This window comes from Manacus vitellinus, unplaced genomic scaffold (assembly GCF_001715985.3).
Source record: "Manacus vitellinus isolate BGI_N305 unplaced genomic scaffold, ASM171598v3 scaffold_26_pilon, whole genome shotgun sequence".
Classification (NCBI taxonomy): Eukaryota; Metazoa; Chordata; class Aves; order Passeriformes; family Pipridae; genus Manacus; species Manacus vitellinus.
The window spans coordinates 8,692,355-8,704,416 of record NW_021939960.1 but is presented as its reverse complement, the minus strand read 5'-3'; the positions used below and the strand labels follow the sequence as shown (position 1 = coordinate 8,704,416).

Here is a 12,062-nt window from a genome sequence, read left to right as displayed (position 1 = left end):
CGGCGTTTCACCTCCCGGCACGGGATCCGGCACACAGCTCGGCTCTCAGGCAGCTTGTTTACCTGCCAACAGAGCGGGTAAAACCAGAGGAGAAACAGAGCGGGACACTGCACCAGGGCCCGTCCCGACAGCTGCTTAGGGCGTGTGGAGGGCAGGGGTCACAGCGAGCCCCTTCGAGGGAGGGTGGAATCTTTCCCAACAGCCTTAACCCCAAGGAACAGCTCCAAGCACACCCTCGGGAGCCCTGTGAGACCCCGAGCCTGGTGGTCCCACACCCCCTGTTTAGTGGGGCTGGGCTGTGCGTGGGGCCTGGCGTCACTGGGCAGAGGGGATGGGCACTATTTTATTTATGTGCTGCCCCGTTTTCTCCTGCGAGGAGTGGGTCAGCAGGGTGCTGGGGACAGACACGTGCTGTTTATTCATGGTTCAGTGCCCTGCCCTTGGGAGCTGCCCTTGCTAACTGGCTCTCTCCCACCCTCTCCTCTCAGTGCCGCAGCTGTGAGTTAAAGGCACCTCATCGGTAGAAAATGGATCTAAAATCTTAGGAATCATAAAAAACCCAAACCTCTTTAAGCTGTTCAACCAAGAGAAGCATTTCCAAATGTGAGCAGTGAGACAAGTGTGAGCCCCGCTGTGCTGATGGAAATCACCTCCACCTGCCCTGGGCACCAAACACTGCTGCAGGGAGAAGCTGGGAGAGAACCAGCTGGATACAGGATTGAACAGCCCTTCACTGCCCAGGCTGTGAGTGAGGGAGAATATAAAACAGCTCTGTGTCAGAAGGGTTGCAAGGTGTCCTGCTTCTGCATCTGCAATGCTGTTAATAGAGGCCTTGTCAAGTAATTATCCTTTCATTATGAGAAGTGGAATTTCCCAGGGGAAAATGAGCTGAAGGCACGGTGTCCAGAGCAATCTGTGCCTGGGCTCCCTGCAGTGCAGAGTGTGGGGAACAGAGCTTGGGGCTGGGAGGGGGACAGCCAAATCCCCCCAAGCTTCTCTATGCCTGTTGCTTTCCTATCTCTCAGGCAACAGGACTTACACAGGTCATGGGTATAGTCCAAGGCTGTACAGAGGTGTATGCAACTTGCTGAGCTCAGGTAATAAACCCCAACGGTGGATTTATTGATGATAAACAAGAGGAGCAATAAAAAACTCTATGTCTGACTGCCAGCACCCATGAGGGTGCAGCATCAGATGGTTGCAGGTGCCAGGGTTACATCCAGCCCCATGTCCTGGATGCCAGGGCAGAATCAGCCCTGGGAATGCACCAGTACCAGTCCTGCCCTGGGGCTGGTGATGGTCACCTCAAACACCAGAACTTTGGCTCCTCCAGCCAAGGTTGCTGCTTCCCAAAGGGGGTCCCAGCACACTGGGTACCTCAGCACAAGGTCACTGCTCACGCTGCCACTTCCCCTTGTGTTCCACAGATCCTTCCCGGCCTCTACCTTGGGAACTTTGTCGGTAAGCGGAACCCAGATGCTGCAGAGATGTCCTCCAGCTGGGGAGTGGGGCTTGCTCGAGTTGGTGTCTCCCTGCCTGCAAACTCTGCCTGACACCCTGCCTGCTCCCACTGCCCTGCCTGCTCCTGCTGACCTGCCTGTGCCCACCACCCGCTCTGCTCTGCCACCTGGTTTGGGGTGGCAGCAGTGGATTGGAAGCATTGTGGGGAATGCAAGGCAGAGACCCTCTGCCTTTGTATGGTTTCCTGATTTAAAGCTGCCCTGAGCTCTTCAGACACACAGGGTGAAGGGGCCAAAGTGGGGGGAAATGGATCCTGTGCTGGGAGCAGAGGAGCTGGTGGTGCCACACCAGTGCGAGGAAGCAGGACTGGGGCACCTCGGGGTGATGCTCCCCAGTTTCACAGCTATAGGAGGGAGGGAGCTGCTCACCCTCAGGAGGGAATTTCTCCCAGAGGCAGAATCGCCCCTTCTCACACCAAGTCACCATTTTAAGGGGTTTTCATTACCAGGGAACAATTCGTGACGAAGGCTTGGCATCTGCCATGAAAAACCAGCATTTATTGGTACTCCCACCTCCCTCATGAATCCTTTGGCAGCTTGATTCCTGCAGTAAACTCTGGGAAAGTTTAAAACCACTAGTGTGAAATTGCTAAGGAAATGTCACTGGAATGGCAGCCCTGTACTTCCTGCACCCCATGGAGCACCTTGGGGTGGGCTGGGGGGGGCTGTGGCTTGCTGGGAGCAGAGTGACAAGGGTATCCAGCTCCCAAGTTCATCACGGGGGCTCCTGTGAGCAGCTCTGCTGTGGGGTCTTGGCCTGATGCCACCTGAGCATCGCTCTGCCAAGCAATCCAGGGTGACAACAAGATTCCAGGCCCACAACATTAAGCTCACAGAGATGTTTTCTCTAACTGGAAGCTTTTCCAGCCCCTGTAAGCCTTGATTCCAGTGTCACTACTTGCTGTCACTGCCTGCTGAGGAAGATGGGAAGGTGGTGGGTGCTGTGTGAGTCCCCACAAGGGTCCCCACGTCCCTCCCCACATGCACAGCACAGTTCCCCCACAGAGCATCTCCCTCGAGACTCACTCCTATTGAAATTCACATCATGCCGTTAGCACATCACAGTCTGGATTCCTGAGCCAAGGTTTTACACCACGTGAAAGTTCAGAAGCCCAAAGGAATGAGATGGGCAAATGTTCCTCCTCCTCTTTGGCCACTCTTGCAGCGTCTGCTGGTCATGGCGTGAAAGGGAGACACTTGGAAGTTGCCCAGGAAGACGTCCATGCTCCCCTCCCAGCACAATAACTGTTGTGCTGCACCAGAGACCAGGATCATGGCCAGGGTGCTGAAGGGTTACTGAGAGGCAGGGCATATTCCCCCCAGACAGCTGAGGACACCCCATTCCTGTTCTTATGGCTGCAGAGAGGGCACACCAGAGCACTGCAAGTCACTGCTCATGTGTTTTCTACAGAAAACCAAGAGTTGATATGAATTACTGCAGCTCCACTTCCATAATTCACAAGACAAAGCAGATCCCTCAGGCTGCAGCAAGTCCCAGCGCCGGGTGTGTCTGCCCAGGGAGGTGCAGGCAGGGCATGAATCTCCTCCCAAACTGGGGACAAGTACAGGCAGGAGGGACACTGCCACAGAGTGTTTCTCTGCAGGTGTGAATGCTTCCCCCAGCATGAGCAGCGAGGGCAAGTGCTTTTACAGGGAGAGGTCTGTGGTTTGGGATCACGGGGTTTGCATTCCAGATTTCTGTGTTTGCCCATGTCTGCGCTGCTGCACGTGGGGGTGGGATGCAGTTGATCTGCTGGAAAAAGGCTCTGAGTGCTGGCTGGCTGCAGGAGCACGGTGGGTGCACTGTGGGAAGAGAAGGGTAAGAAATGAATACATGTTGGTATCTAATTTTATCCTTTAGATGCCAAAGACCTGGAGCAGCTAAGCCGGAACAAGATCACCCACATCGTTTCGATCCATGAATCCCCCCAGCCCCTGCTGAAGGTAGGATCCTGCACCCAATACCACCGTGTGGATCCCTGCAGCTGCTTCCATGCTGCATCTTCCTTCCCCCTCTGAGCATCGCATGGCACGTACACCTCTCCCTGGTCACTGCTCCCAGAGGAGCTGGACAGCCCCCCCGGCATGGGAAACTGGCTTGTGACTATAACCCGGCCTTGAACACTGACAGGAAACAATTTCCAGCTTTCCAGCTTCATCTTGTTTCCCATCCCCTCCCACGAGTTGCCGGTGTCCCCCTGCCCTCCCCCTCACCCAAGGGAGAGTGTGGCCCCATCCCCATGTAGGGGGATGCTGTGTGGGGGGAGTGAAACTCCACAGGCAGCTCTGGGTGAGGAGCAAAGGTGCTGCCAGCCCAGCTGTGAGCATATGTGACACCCTGACTACAGTGCCTGAGCTTTTCCTCTTCCTATTGTATCTTCCAGGATATTACCTACCTCCGCATCCCCCTGCCTGACACCCCTGAGGCCAACATGTGAGTACCCCGAGGAGACCAAGGAATGCTCGAGGGCTGGGGTCTGCAGGGCAACCAGGGATGAGGGCTCACAGCACCCCAAGCCCTTGAGGTGCTGCCTCCAGCTCCTCAAGCACAGTGACCCACAGGCTAAAGGTGTGATGCTGCAGTGCTGGGGACCACCCCTGGACCCCGACAGCATCCCAGTTCAGTGACCACTGTGAATGGCTCCAAGCCCTGTGGTGAGGCAATGGGCAGCCCCTCTGCAGCACCCATGGACAGGAGCAGCAAGCACCCTTCTGGGAGTTGCCTGGAGGGGGAAAGCAGGTAAAGGGTAAGGAGCCAGCTAAGGGTGCTGGAGTGGCTGAAGGTGTGAGCAACCAACATCCCACTGCCCCAGCACGAGTCACATGAGTCACAGGGCAGCCCTGTCCCCAGCACAGTGTCCTCTGCTGCGTTCCCAGCATGGCATGAGCTGGTAGACCCACCTTCCCTTGGGAATCAACAGCACTGAGCTGCTCAGGTCTCAGCAGTGGCTGGCAGAGCCCCTAAAGCAACTCAAACACACAGGGCTGCTCTGCCTGTGGCCAAAAATCCTGTTCCACCCCTGAAGTTCTTATTCTGTCTGTTTTATTTTTCCTGCTAGCAAGAGGCACTTCAAGGAATGCATCAGTTTTATCCACCAGTGTCGCCTGCATGGAGGGAACTGCCTCGTCCACTGGTAATGCTTCTTCCCCCATGCCTGCTGCTGTGTTTCCTCAGCTCAGCAGAGATCCAGCCCCTCACTTGGGCTGCAGACCCCTGATCAAAGCCAGCCTGTGCCAGAGGGCTCCGTGCCCACAGATCCACCCAGGATCCACCCTTGGCTGCAGCTTGTGACTCAAATCCAGCGGGATGCAGGCAGTCCTGGAGCCAGGGCAGTTTCTTGCTGCAGCTGAGCATGTGGGATGAGCGAGGTTTGGGGCAGGCAGCCAGGCAGTGGCCGCTGCTCCCATTCCCTGGGGAGGAGTGGGTATTTATAGGCACTGATGGCCAGGACCTTGGAAGGGCTCAGACCTCCGGGAGAGCAAGTCCTTGGAAAAGAGGAACTGCAATTACTGAGGCACAGGGGTGGAGGAAGAGGGGAGTGTTGGTTCAGGGTGCGCCACCAACCCAAGCCCTTCTGCACTTTCCCTCGCCAGCCTCGCTGGCATCTCCCGCAGTACCACCGTGGTCGTTGCGTACGTCATGGTCGTCACGGAGCTGAGCTGCCAGGAGGTGCTGGATGCCATCAGAACCATCCGGCCCGTCGCCAACCCCAACCCTGGCTTCAGGCAGCAGCTGTCTGAGTTTGGTGGCAGCGCAGCCCGCAAGGTGGGACCAACCTCTGCCACCCTGTGCTCTGCTCTGCTGAGCCTGCCATGGGCCTCAGAGCAAGGACAGGTCCTGAGGGGACTCCGTTTCTTCCCCACTCCCTTTTCTGGCAGGCTTGGACCTGCCCTTGGAAACCGGCACCTTATTTTGCTTCTCACTCCTTCCCCAGGTCCGCAGGCACCTGAAGCAGAGGTATGGGACATCCCCTTTCAATGATGAGGAAGAAATAAAGGCCTTGCTGCCAGCAGGGAGAGAAGGAACATCCAGGACAGAGGGAGCTCAGCAAGGACTGGTCCCAAGAGCCAGAGACATCAGAAGCACAAGTCCCTTCCTGCTGCGGGTGAAGAGGACGTTCTCCTGCATCCCAGCTTGTCTGAAGTGACCCCAGCCAAGGGAGAGCAGCGAGAATCACCCAACAGCCTGGGAGAGATGAAGGACACAACACAGTGGGATGAGGAGCGCTGGGCAGGGACCTGCACCAAACCCATCTCCTTCTTCTCTTCTGGGCTGGGAGCATGCCACACTCTGTGTGGGTGGGATTCCTGGGCACTGCTGGACTTTGCAGCACATGCTGGGCTCATCCTCTTTGCATCTGGCATGCTGGGGACGCAGGTCTCTGCCCCCAAGTCACTGCAGGCTCGGGCCAGAACACAGAGGGGGTCTCTCCTGCCACAGGCCAGCACCCAGGTGTTGCCAGCAGCAGCTTTAGCACTTGGGTACCCACTGCACAGGCCTCAGGGTGCACAGGGTGCAGGAGAGCTGGCGCTCCCCTCAGAGCAGTTTTCCCACCAGCAGCACAAGCTCCCAGCGCCCAGGTGGCTGCGGAGCAGGGACACACCGGTGTGTCAGCAGGTAATGCCACCACACTGGCTCCTAGGCGAGGGTCCAGCTCCAACTTGGCCAAGCACAAGCCCTGAGCAAGCACTGTAGCTTTAGGAATCCATTGCACCCCATTCCTGCCCATTCCAGGGCACAATCTGCAACAGGTGGGAACCAAGCGTTTAACCTGGCCAGACCTCACTAGAGCCTTAAGCCATTTTGCTTAAAGACTTTCTATGTCCCCGAGTAATAAACGCCCCTTCTCTGCGGTCTGACTCCCCTGTGGTGGCTGGGTTGGAATAGGGATGCTGAGGAGGAAGGTCCTGGTGTGGGGTCCCCCTCTCCTCCCAGCTCCTGCCAGGCTGCTATTCCAATTCCCTCACTTCCAGGCCAGGGCTCTCTGGCACCCTTTGGCCCCCCAGCACCCAGCAGGGTGGTTGCCCTGCACCCCAGGACCACACACCTGGGATGGATGTGTGCCTCATGCACAGCTGCACCCTCCCATGCTGGGACACACTATGCCAAGGTGTTTACACGCAGGGATTCCCCTGTTCCCACTGTAAACACAGGGCTGTGGCCCCTCCAGCCCAGCTCAGCAGCACAGCAAAACGTATTTATTTTGGCAGATCTGGTTTGCACAACTTGGAAAACCCCGGGCGAGGGCAGGGTTAGCCATGAGTTAATGTTTGACTCCTTTTTGAAGCTCATTTCTGCGTGAAAAGTTTAAGGGTTAAGCAGCTTCACCTTCCCCGCGCAGGGAGCAGCACAGTGGGGAATCCGGTGTGGAATCCGGCTCCTGATCCTCCTCGCTGATGCCCGGGTAATTAGATCCCCCGGGTCCCGCGTCACCACGCGGCTGTCACAGCACATGAAATCCCCGGCCGATAAAGCTTATCCCAGGGGGCCGGGGCTGGCAAAAGAGCCGGCGGCTGCGATTATCTCCCGGCCTTGAATGTAATCTGTGCAAGCCACTGAGAGGCTGTGCAATGACCCCTTGCCATTGCTCCACTTCCCAAGGCAGAAAGGGGACGTGTGGGTTCTCTGGCCGTCAGTCCCAGGCCCTTTTCCCGGAATGTGGCCCCCCGGCACGCCCAGCAGAGAGGTGCAGGGGCTGCCTGGGCTTTGCTCTGCATTAGAGGGGCCCCGGACAGGCTCAGTAAGGAGAGAAAACCCCTGCCTGTGTGGCCCCATGTGCCCTCTGTGCCACGTGGCCATGTCCCATCCCCACGTCCTTTTGGAAAGCCCAAGCCGGGGCGCTCTGCTGCTGATTATTCATTTGGAGACTTTGCAGCCCCAGCAGCTCTCTGGAGCCTCGTTTCTCCTCCCTGCGAGAGGTGAATTTCTCTGACTCAGAGCTGGAAAAAGGACCTGAGGGGCTGCAAAAGGTGGCCTGGGGGGCTGCAGCAGGGCAGAGGAGCTGGGTTTTGCTGCACAGTGACATGGGGCTCTGCAGCAGTGATGGAGGAGCCAAGACTAGTGTCACCGCAGGGTGGACCAGTGACCCAGCCCGTGCCCTGCTGGGGGCCAGCGGGGAGCTGGTGCAGGATGAGTCAGGCTTCCTCCCCGGCCCCGGCAGCCCTTGGTGCAGCTCATCCGCCCTTCCCACCCTGTTCCTGTTCCACTCAGGGCGCAGAGCCCCGCGAGACAGACGTTAGCAGGGACAGATAAGAACAGAGGAGAGATCTGAGAGATGGGAACATGTGACTGCTCACACCACCCTGGAAACCCCGTGCTGTTCCCACAGCTCCCCCCATTCACGGGATGACCTGCTGGTCCCTGGGGCTGGGAGGTGTTTGGATCCTCAAAGCAGGAGGATGGGGGAGCAGGGTCCCTTGCCCTCTTTGAGGAGCAAGTGAGAGTCCTAAAAGTCTAAGGGAAGGCACACGGGAGGGGTACAGGGGAGTTCCACGTGCTTTCTAGTGCCCTATCCCCTCTCTCATGGATGCAGTGTGCCTGTCCCCTCCTCTGTGGGTGTAGGGTGCCTGTGTTGAGAAATACACCTAGTGCGAGTATTTAGGTAGGTAAACTACCAGCGCGAGCTGCACATTGTGTTCTGGGTGACAGGAAAAGGCTGAGCCTTAGGCAACAGCAGGGAATGGGCACCCACCCCTTCCCTCCACCTGCGGCACAGGCCGGGCTGGAGGTCGATCACCCAGGACCCTGCAGGAGCCAATGAGCAACAGAAAGAGCCTAAAATCTCCATTGGTGTTCATGGGTGCACTGACTGTGAGGGCATGAAACCCCCGGGATGCCTTTGTTGGGGGTCCCTCCCGGAGTCCCACCGCTGTACTGCTCAATTACTGCACCGCTTGTTCCTGAACTCGGATGTCAGACACCGCTGCGGGAAACCTGAGGCCAAGAAAAAATTTAAGAACCGTCCCCTCTGCCGTGGAGCAGCCAGAGCCGGCAGCGTGGGCCGGGAAAAGGAAAGTGAAAGCCGGAGCCGCTTTCGGTTTCGGCGCCGGGCCGCGATGGCGGAGCCGGGGGCGCCCATGCGGCTGAAGGAGTGGCTGATCGCGCAGATCGACAGCGGCCGGTACCCGGGGCTGCGCTGGGAGAACCGGCACCGGACGCTCTTCCGCATCCCCTGGAAGCACGCGGCCAAGCAGGATTACCGGCAGCAGCAGGACGCCGCACTCTTCAAGGTACCCCGGGCTCCCCGCGATCGCCACCTGGCCCTGGGAGCGCCCCCGGGACTCGCCCCCCGGGGCTCCGTGCGCACCCCCGGAGCTCATCATTGCCTGGGGCTCCCTGCTGCTCAGCTCCGTGTGCTCCCCTGGGACCCCCCAGCACCCAGGTCCCCACAGCCCCCCAGGACACATAGCCCTGGTTCCCCACGGTCCCCCCCAGCCCTGGTGCATTCGTACCGCGGAGGGCCCCCTTGGGCAGCAGAGCGGGGGGCCAGGGTGTGGGCAGCCCCCGCAGCACAGGGCACCCTCTGTCCCCCAGGCTTGGGCCATCTACAAAGGGAAGTACCAGGAAGGGACGGACAAGGCTGATCCCTCCACCTGGAAGACTCGTCTCCGCTGTGCCCTCAACAAGAGCACCGACTTCCAGGAGGTGCCTGAGCGGAGCCAGCTGGATATCTCTGAGCCTTACAAGGTGTACCAGATCGTGACTGACAGAGCCTGTGATGCAGGTATGTCCCTGTTGTCCGTCCTCTTGTGCCAGATGTGGGGTTGCTGCCTGCACCATGACTGTACGAGCCCCGTGTCCTGCAGACATCACCCTTCCTTCCTACTCCTCTTCCTCTCTGGGTGTCCTGGGCAGCCACCTGTCTTCTCTGGGGCTGTTCCTGCTGTTTGCCAGGGGCTCATCGTTTTTTCCTTGCTCTCTGCAGAGGACAGTGACACCCAGTCCCCAGGCAGTGAGGACCAGCAGGTGAGCTCACCCAGTGCCATCCGGGCAGGGGAGAAGGTGGGACCCCCAAAACTCCCCTTGTCTGTCGTCTGTCAGCTGCTCTCCTGGCTGCACACTGCCCGTGTCTGTCCCATGGGGCATTGCTGAGAGTCCCTTGTGCCATGCAGCTGCCAGACTCTGGCAGGGGATCTGCTGGTGCGTGGGGTCCATGGCAGAGGCAGGAGCCAGCTCAGAGACCCCTGCTGCCAGCTCAGCCCTCACTGAAGCCACTCCTACCCCCAGGGCAGCACTGCAGGGAGTCTAAAGAAGGAGGAAAGCCAGAAAGACACACTGGAGACAGACCACGGATCTCCACAGCCCCTGCTCTCTGCCCATCCAACTGAGAGAGGTGAGGAGGGTCCCCGTTGAGAGGATGGGGCTGGGGTGAGGGAGCACACACTTCCCAGCAGGAGAGATCCTGCTCTCCTGCTCTGTGCAGGCAACACCTGTGGGGATGAAGACAGGGGCCGGGGACTCCCTCCTGGCCCCAGCAAAGCCACTTAATCACGTACTCAGGGGCTCTTATGAAGCCCAGTAATGAGCAAACACGGTGCAAAGGACCCTGCTGCCCACCAGGCCAGGAGAGCACCTGGGAGTCCTCGAGGACAACTGCCCATAGCCCTTTACCACCTCATCTCTGCCCTGGTCCAGGGTACCTCGTGAGGGGAGTCTTCTACAGCTGGAACCCAACCCATGGCCAGTTCCTCCCTAGACCCCAGTCCTACGTCCCTGTGGAAGATGTCAACAACTCAGGTAGGAGCCACACTGGTGGGCAATGCCTTGGGTGGCCCCACCAGCCCGGGCTGCCCACGGGCTGACTCTCCCCTCGCCCCAGATTGCTGGCTCCACATCCGCCTCTACTACTGCGACGTGCTGGTGAAGGAGGTGACCACCCGCACGGCCGAGGGCTGTCGCACTCACCAGCAGTGCCGTGCCGGCCGACAGCGAGCGCCTCTACGGCCCCTCCTGCATGGAGCAGACGAGTTCCCCCGCCCCGCAGGCTCTCAGTGCCACGGCCAACGCGGCCGCCATGGCCAACGTGCTGGAGCGGCTCCTGCCCCACCTGGAGCGCGGGGTGCTGCTGTGGGTAGCGCCCGAGGGGGTCTTCATGAAGCGCCAGTGCCAGGGCAGGGTGTACTGGAACGGGCCACTGGCCCCACACAGGAACTGGCCCAACAAGCTGGAGAGGGAGAAGACCTACAAGCTGCTGGACACGCAGCAGTACCTGCAGCGTAAGTCCCACCCTGCCACCCCAGGAGATCCCAATCCCCTTGGGAAACAGGGCAGGTCCTGGCCTGGCATGGCTGCTCGAGGCCGTGGGGACCCACTGACCCCTGACAGGGTTGGTGTCTTGCAGAGCTGCGGGAGTACCTGAGCAATGGGCAGCTCATGCCACAGTACCAGATCCACCTGTGCTTCGGGGAGGAATACCCCACCAGAGCCGGGCACCCCTTCCAGAAGCTCATCATGGCCCACGTGAGTACACACCGGGGCTGGTGACCCTGAGCCAGGCACCGGGACCGTCGCAGTGGGGGATACAGACGTGTGCCTATTCCATCACTCTGTGCCTCTGCAGGTGGAGCCGGTGTTCGCACGGGAGCTCTTCCATCACGCCCAGCGCTTGAGGCCAACGCTGCTCCGCAACTCCCCCCAGCCCTGTGCCCCTGGCACCTCCAGCCACGTTATTCATGTCCTCAAACAGCTCTGCCAGCCCTGAGCCGGGCAGGAGACGAGAGCTCAGTCACCATAAAGTCTCAGAGCAGGAGGCTCTGAGCCCCATGGCCTTACTCCAGCTGTGTGTCCTGAGGCAGAGTGCACGGGGTGCTCAGCATGAGGAACCAGATGCAGGCAGGTTCTGGTCAGGGTGGGCAGGCACTGCTGCCCTCGTGAGTGCTGTATTTATTGCCCAGGAGGTCCCCAGGTGGGATTTGCTGTGTGCCTGTTCAGCCAGTTGGGGCAGAGCCAGCTCCATCCTTGCACCACTGGGACTTGCCATTTGTGAAACTTAGAAATAAAGGTTGTGTTTTAGTACCAGTGTCAGGGGCTGGCTCTGGTGTGGGGGACTGGTGCCATTATGAGGGGAGCACAGGTGGCTGGGGAAGCCAAGTCTGCACAGTGTGGACAAAGCCAACTCAGCCCCAGCCACAAGGGAACAGCTCTGTTCATGTGGTGGCTCCAGACCCATCCTGCCCCTCATGCAAGCGCCTTGGCAGGGCTGAAGGCAGCAGTGAGGTGCCCGTTAGCTGCCCTGATGAACTGGCAACATGGGAGCCTGTCCCAAAGGCACGCCCTGCCTGTGCCTCAGTTTCCCCTGGTGAGTGGAGTGAGTGGGCTCCTGAGGGCCATTCTGCAGCCTGAGGGTTGGGAATGGTGCAGGGACCTGGCACAGCACAGGATCTGCACAAGCCCAGGCTGAGAGCAGGGGCTGAGGCACTGGGGTAGGCAGGGGGCAGATGGGCATCTGAGGGCAGGCAGCACCCTCAGCTCTGCCAGCATCCCTCCACTGAGCCCCGCTCCAGGCCCAGCTGGAGCCCGGCGGTGCACTGTGAGCAGGGCAG

At 59.4% G+C, this 12,062-nt stretch overlaps 2 protein-coding genes across 2 annotated transcripts; both read left to right on the top strand.

Moving 5' to 3' along the window:
• The first annotated feature begins 1,262 nt into the window (after positions 1 to 1,262).
• On the top strand, positions 1,263 to 6,380 carry DUSP15 (dual specificity phosphatase 15). The gene is made up of 6 exons (XM_018073773.1): positions 1,263 to 1,461; positions 3,382 to 3,464; positions 3,905 to 3,954; positions 4,580 to 4,654; positions 5,115 to 5,286; positions 5,456 to 6,380. Exons 1-6 carry the CDS (start codon positions 1,263 to 1,265, stop codon positions 5,666 to 5,668), a joined length of 792 nt encoding a protein of 263 aa, XP_017929262.1. The 3' UTR covers positions 5,669 to 6,380.
• Positions 6,381 to 8,162: 1,782 nt separating this feature from the next.
• Positions 8,163 to 11,537, top strand: LOC103754265 (interferon regulatory factor 4). Its single transcript, XM_008920065.3, is given in 9 exon segments — positions 8,163 to 8,750; positions 9,055 to 9,244; positions 9,446 to 9,486; positions 9,748 to 9,853; positions 10,156 to 10,257; positions 10,340 to 10,419; positions 10,421 to 10,736; positions 10,862 to 10,980; positions 11,081 to 11,537. Coding segments are annotated over 9 exon segments (1,506 nt in total). The 5' UTR covers positions 8,163 to 8,339; the 3' UTR covers positions 11,222 to 11,537.
• The last annotated feature ends 525 nt before the right edge of the window (positions 11,538 to 12,062 follow it).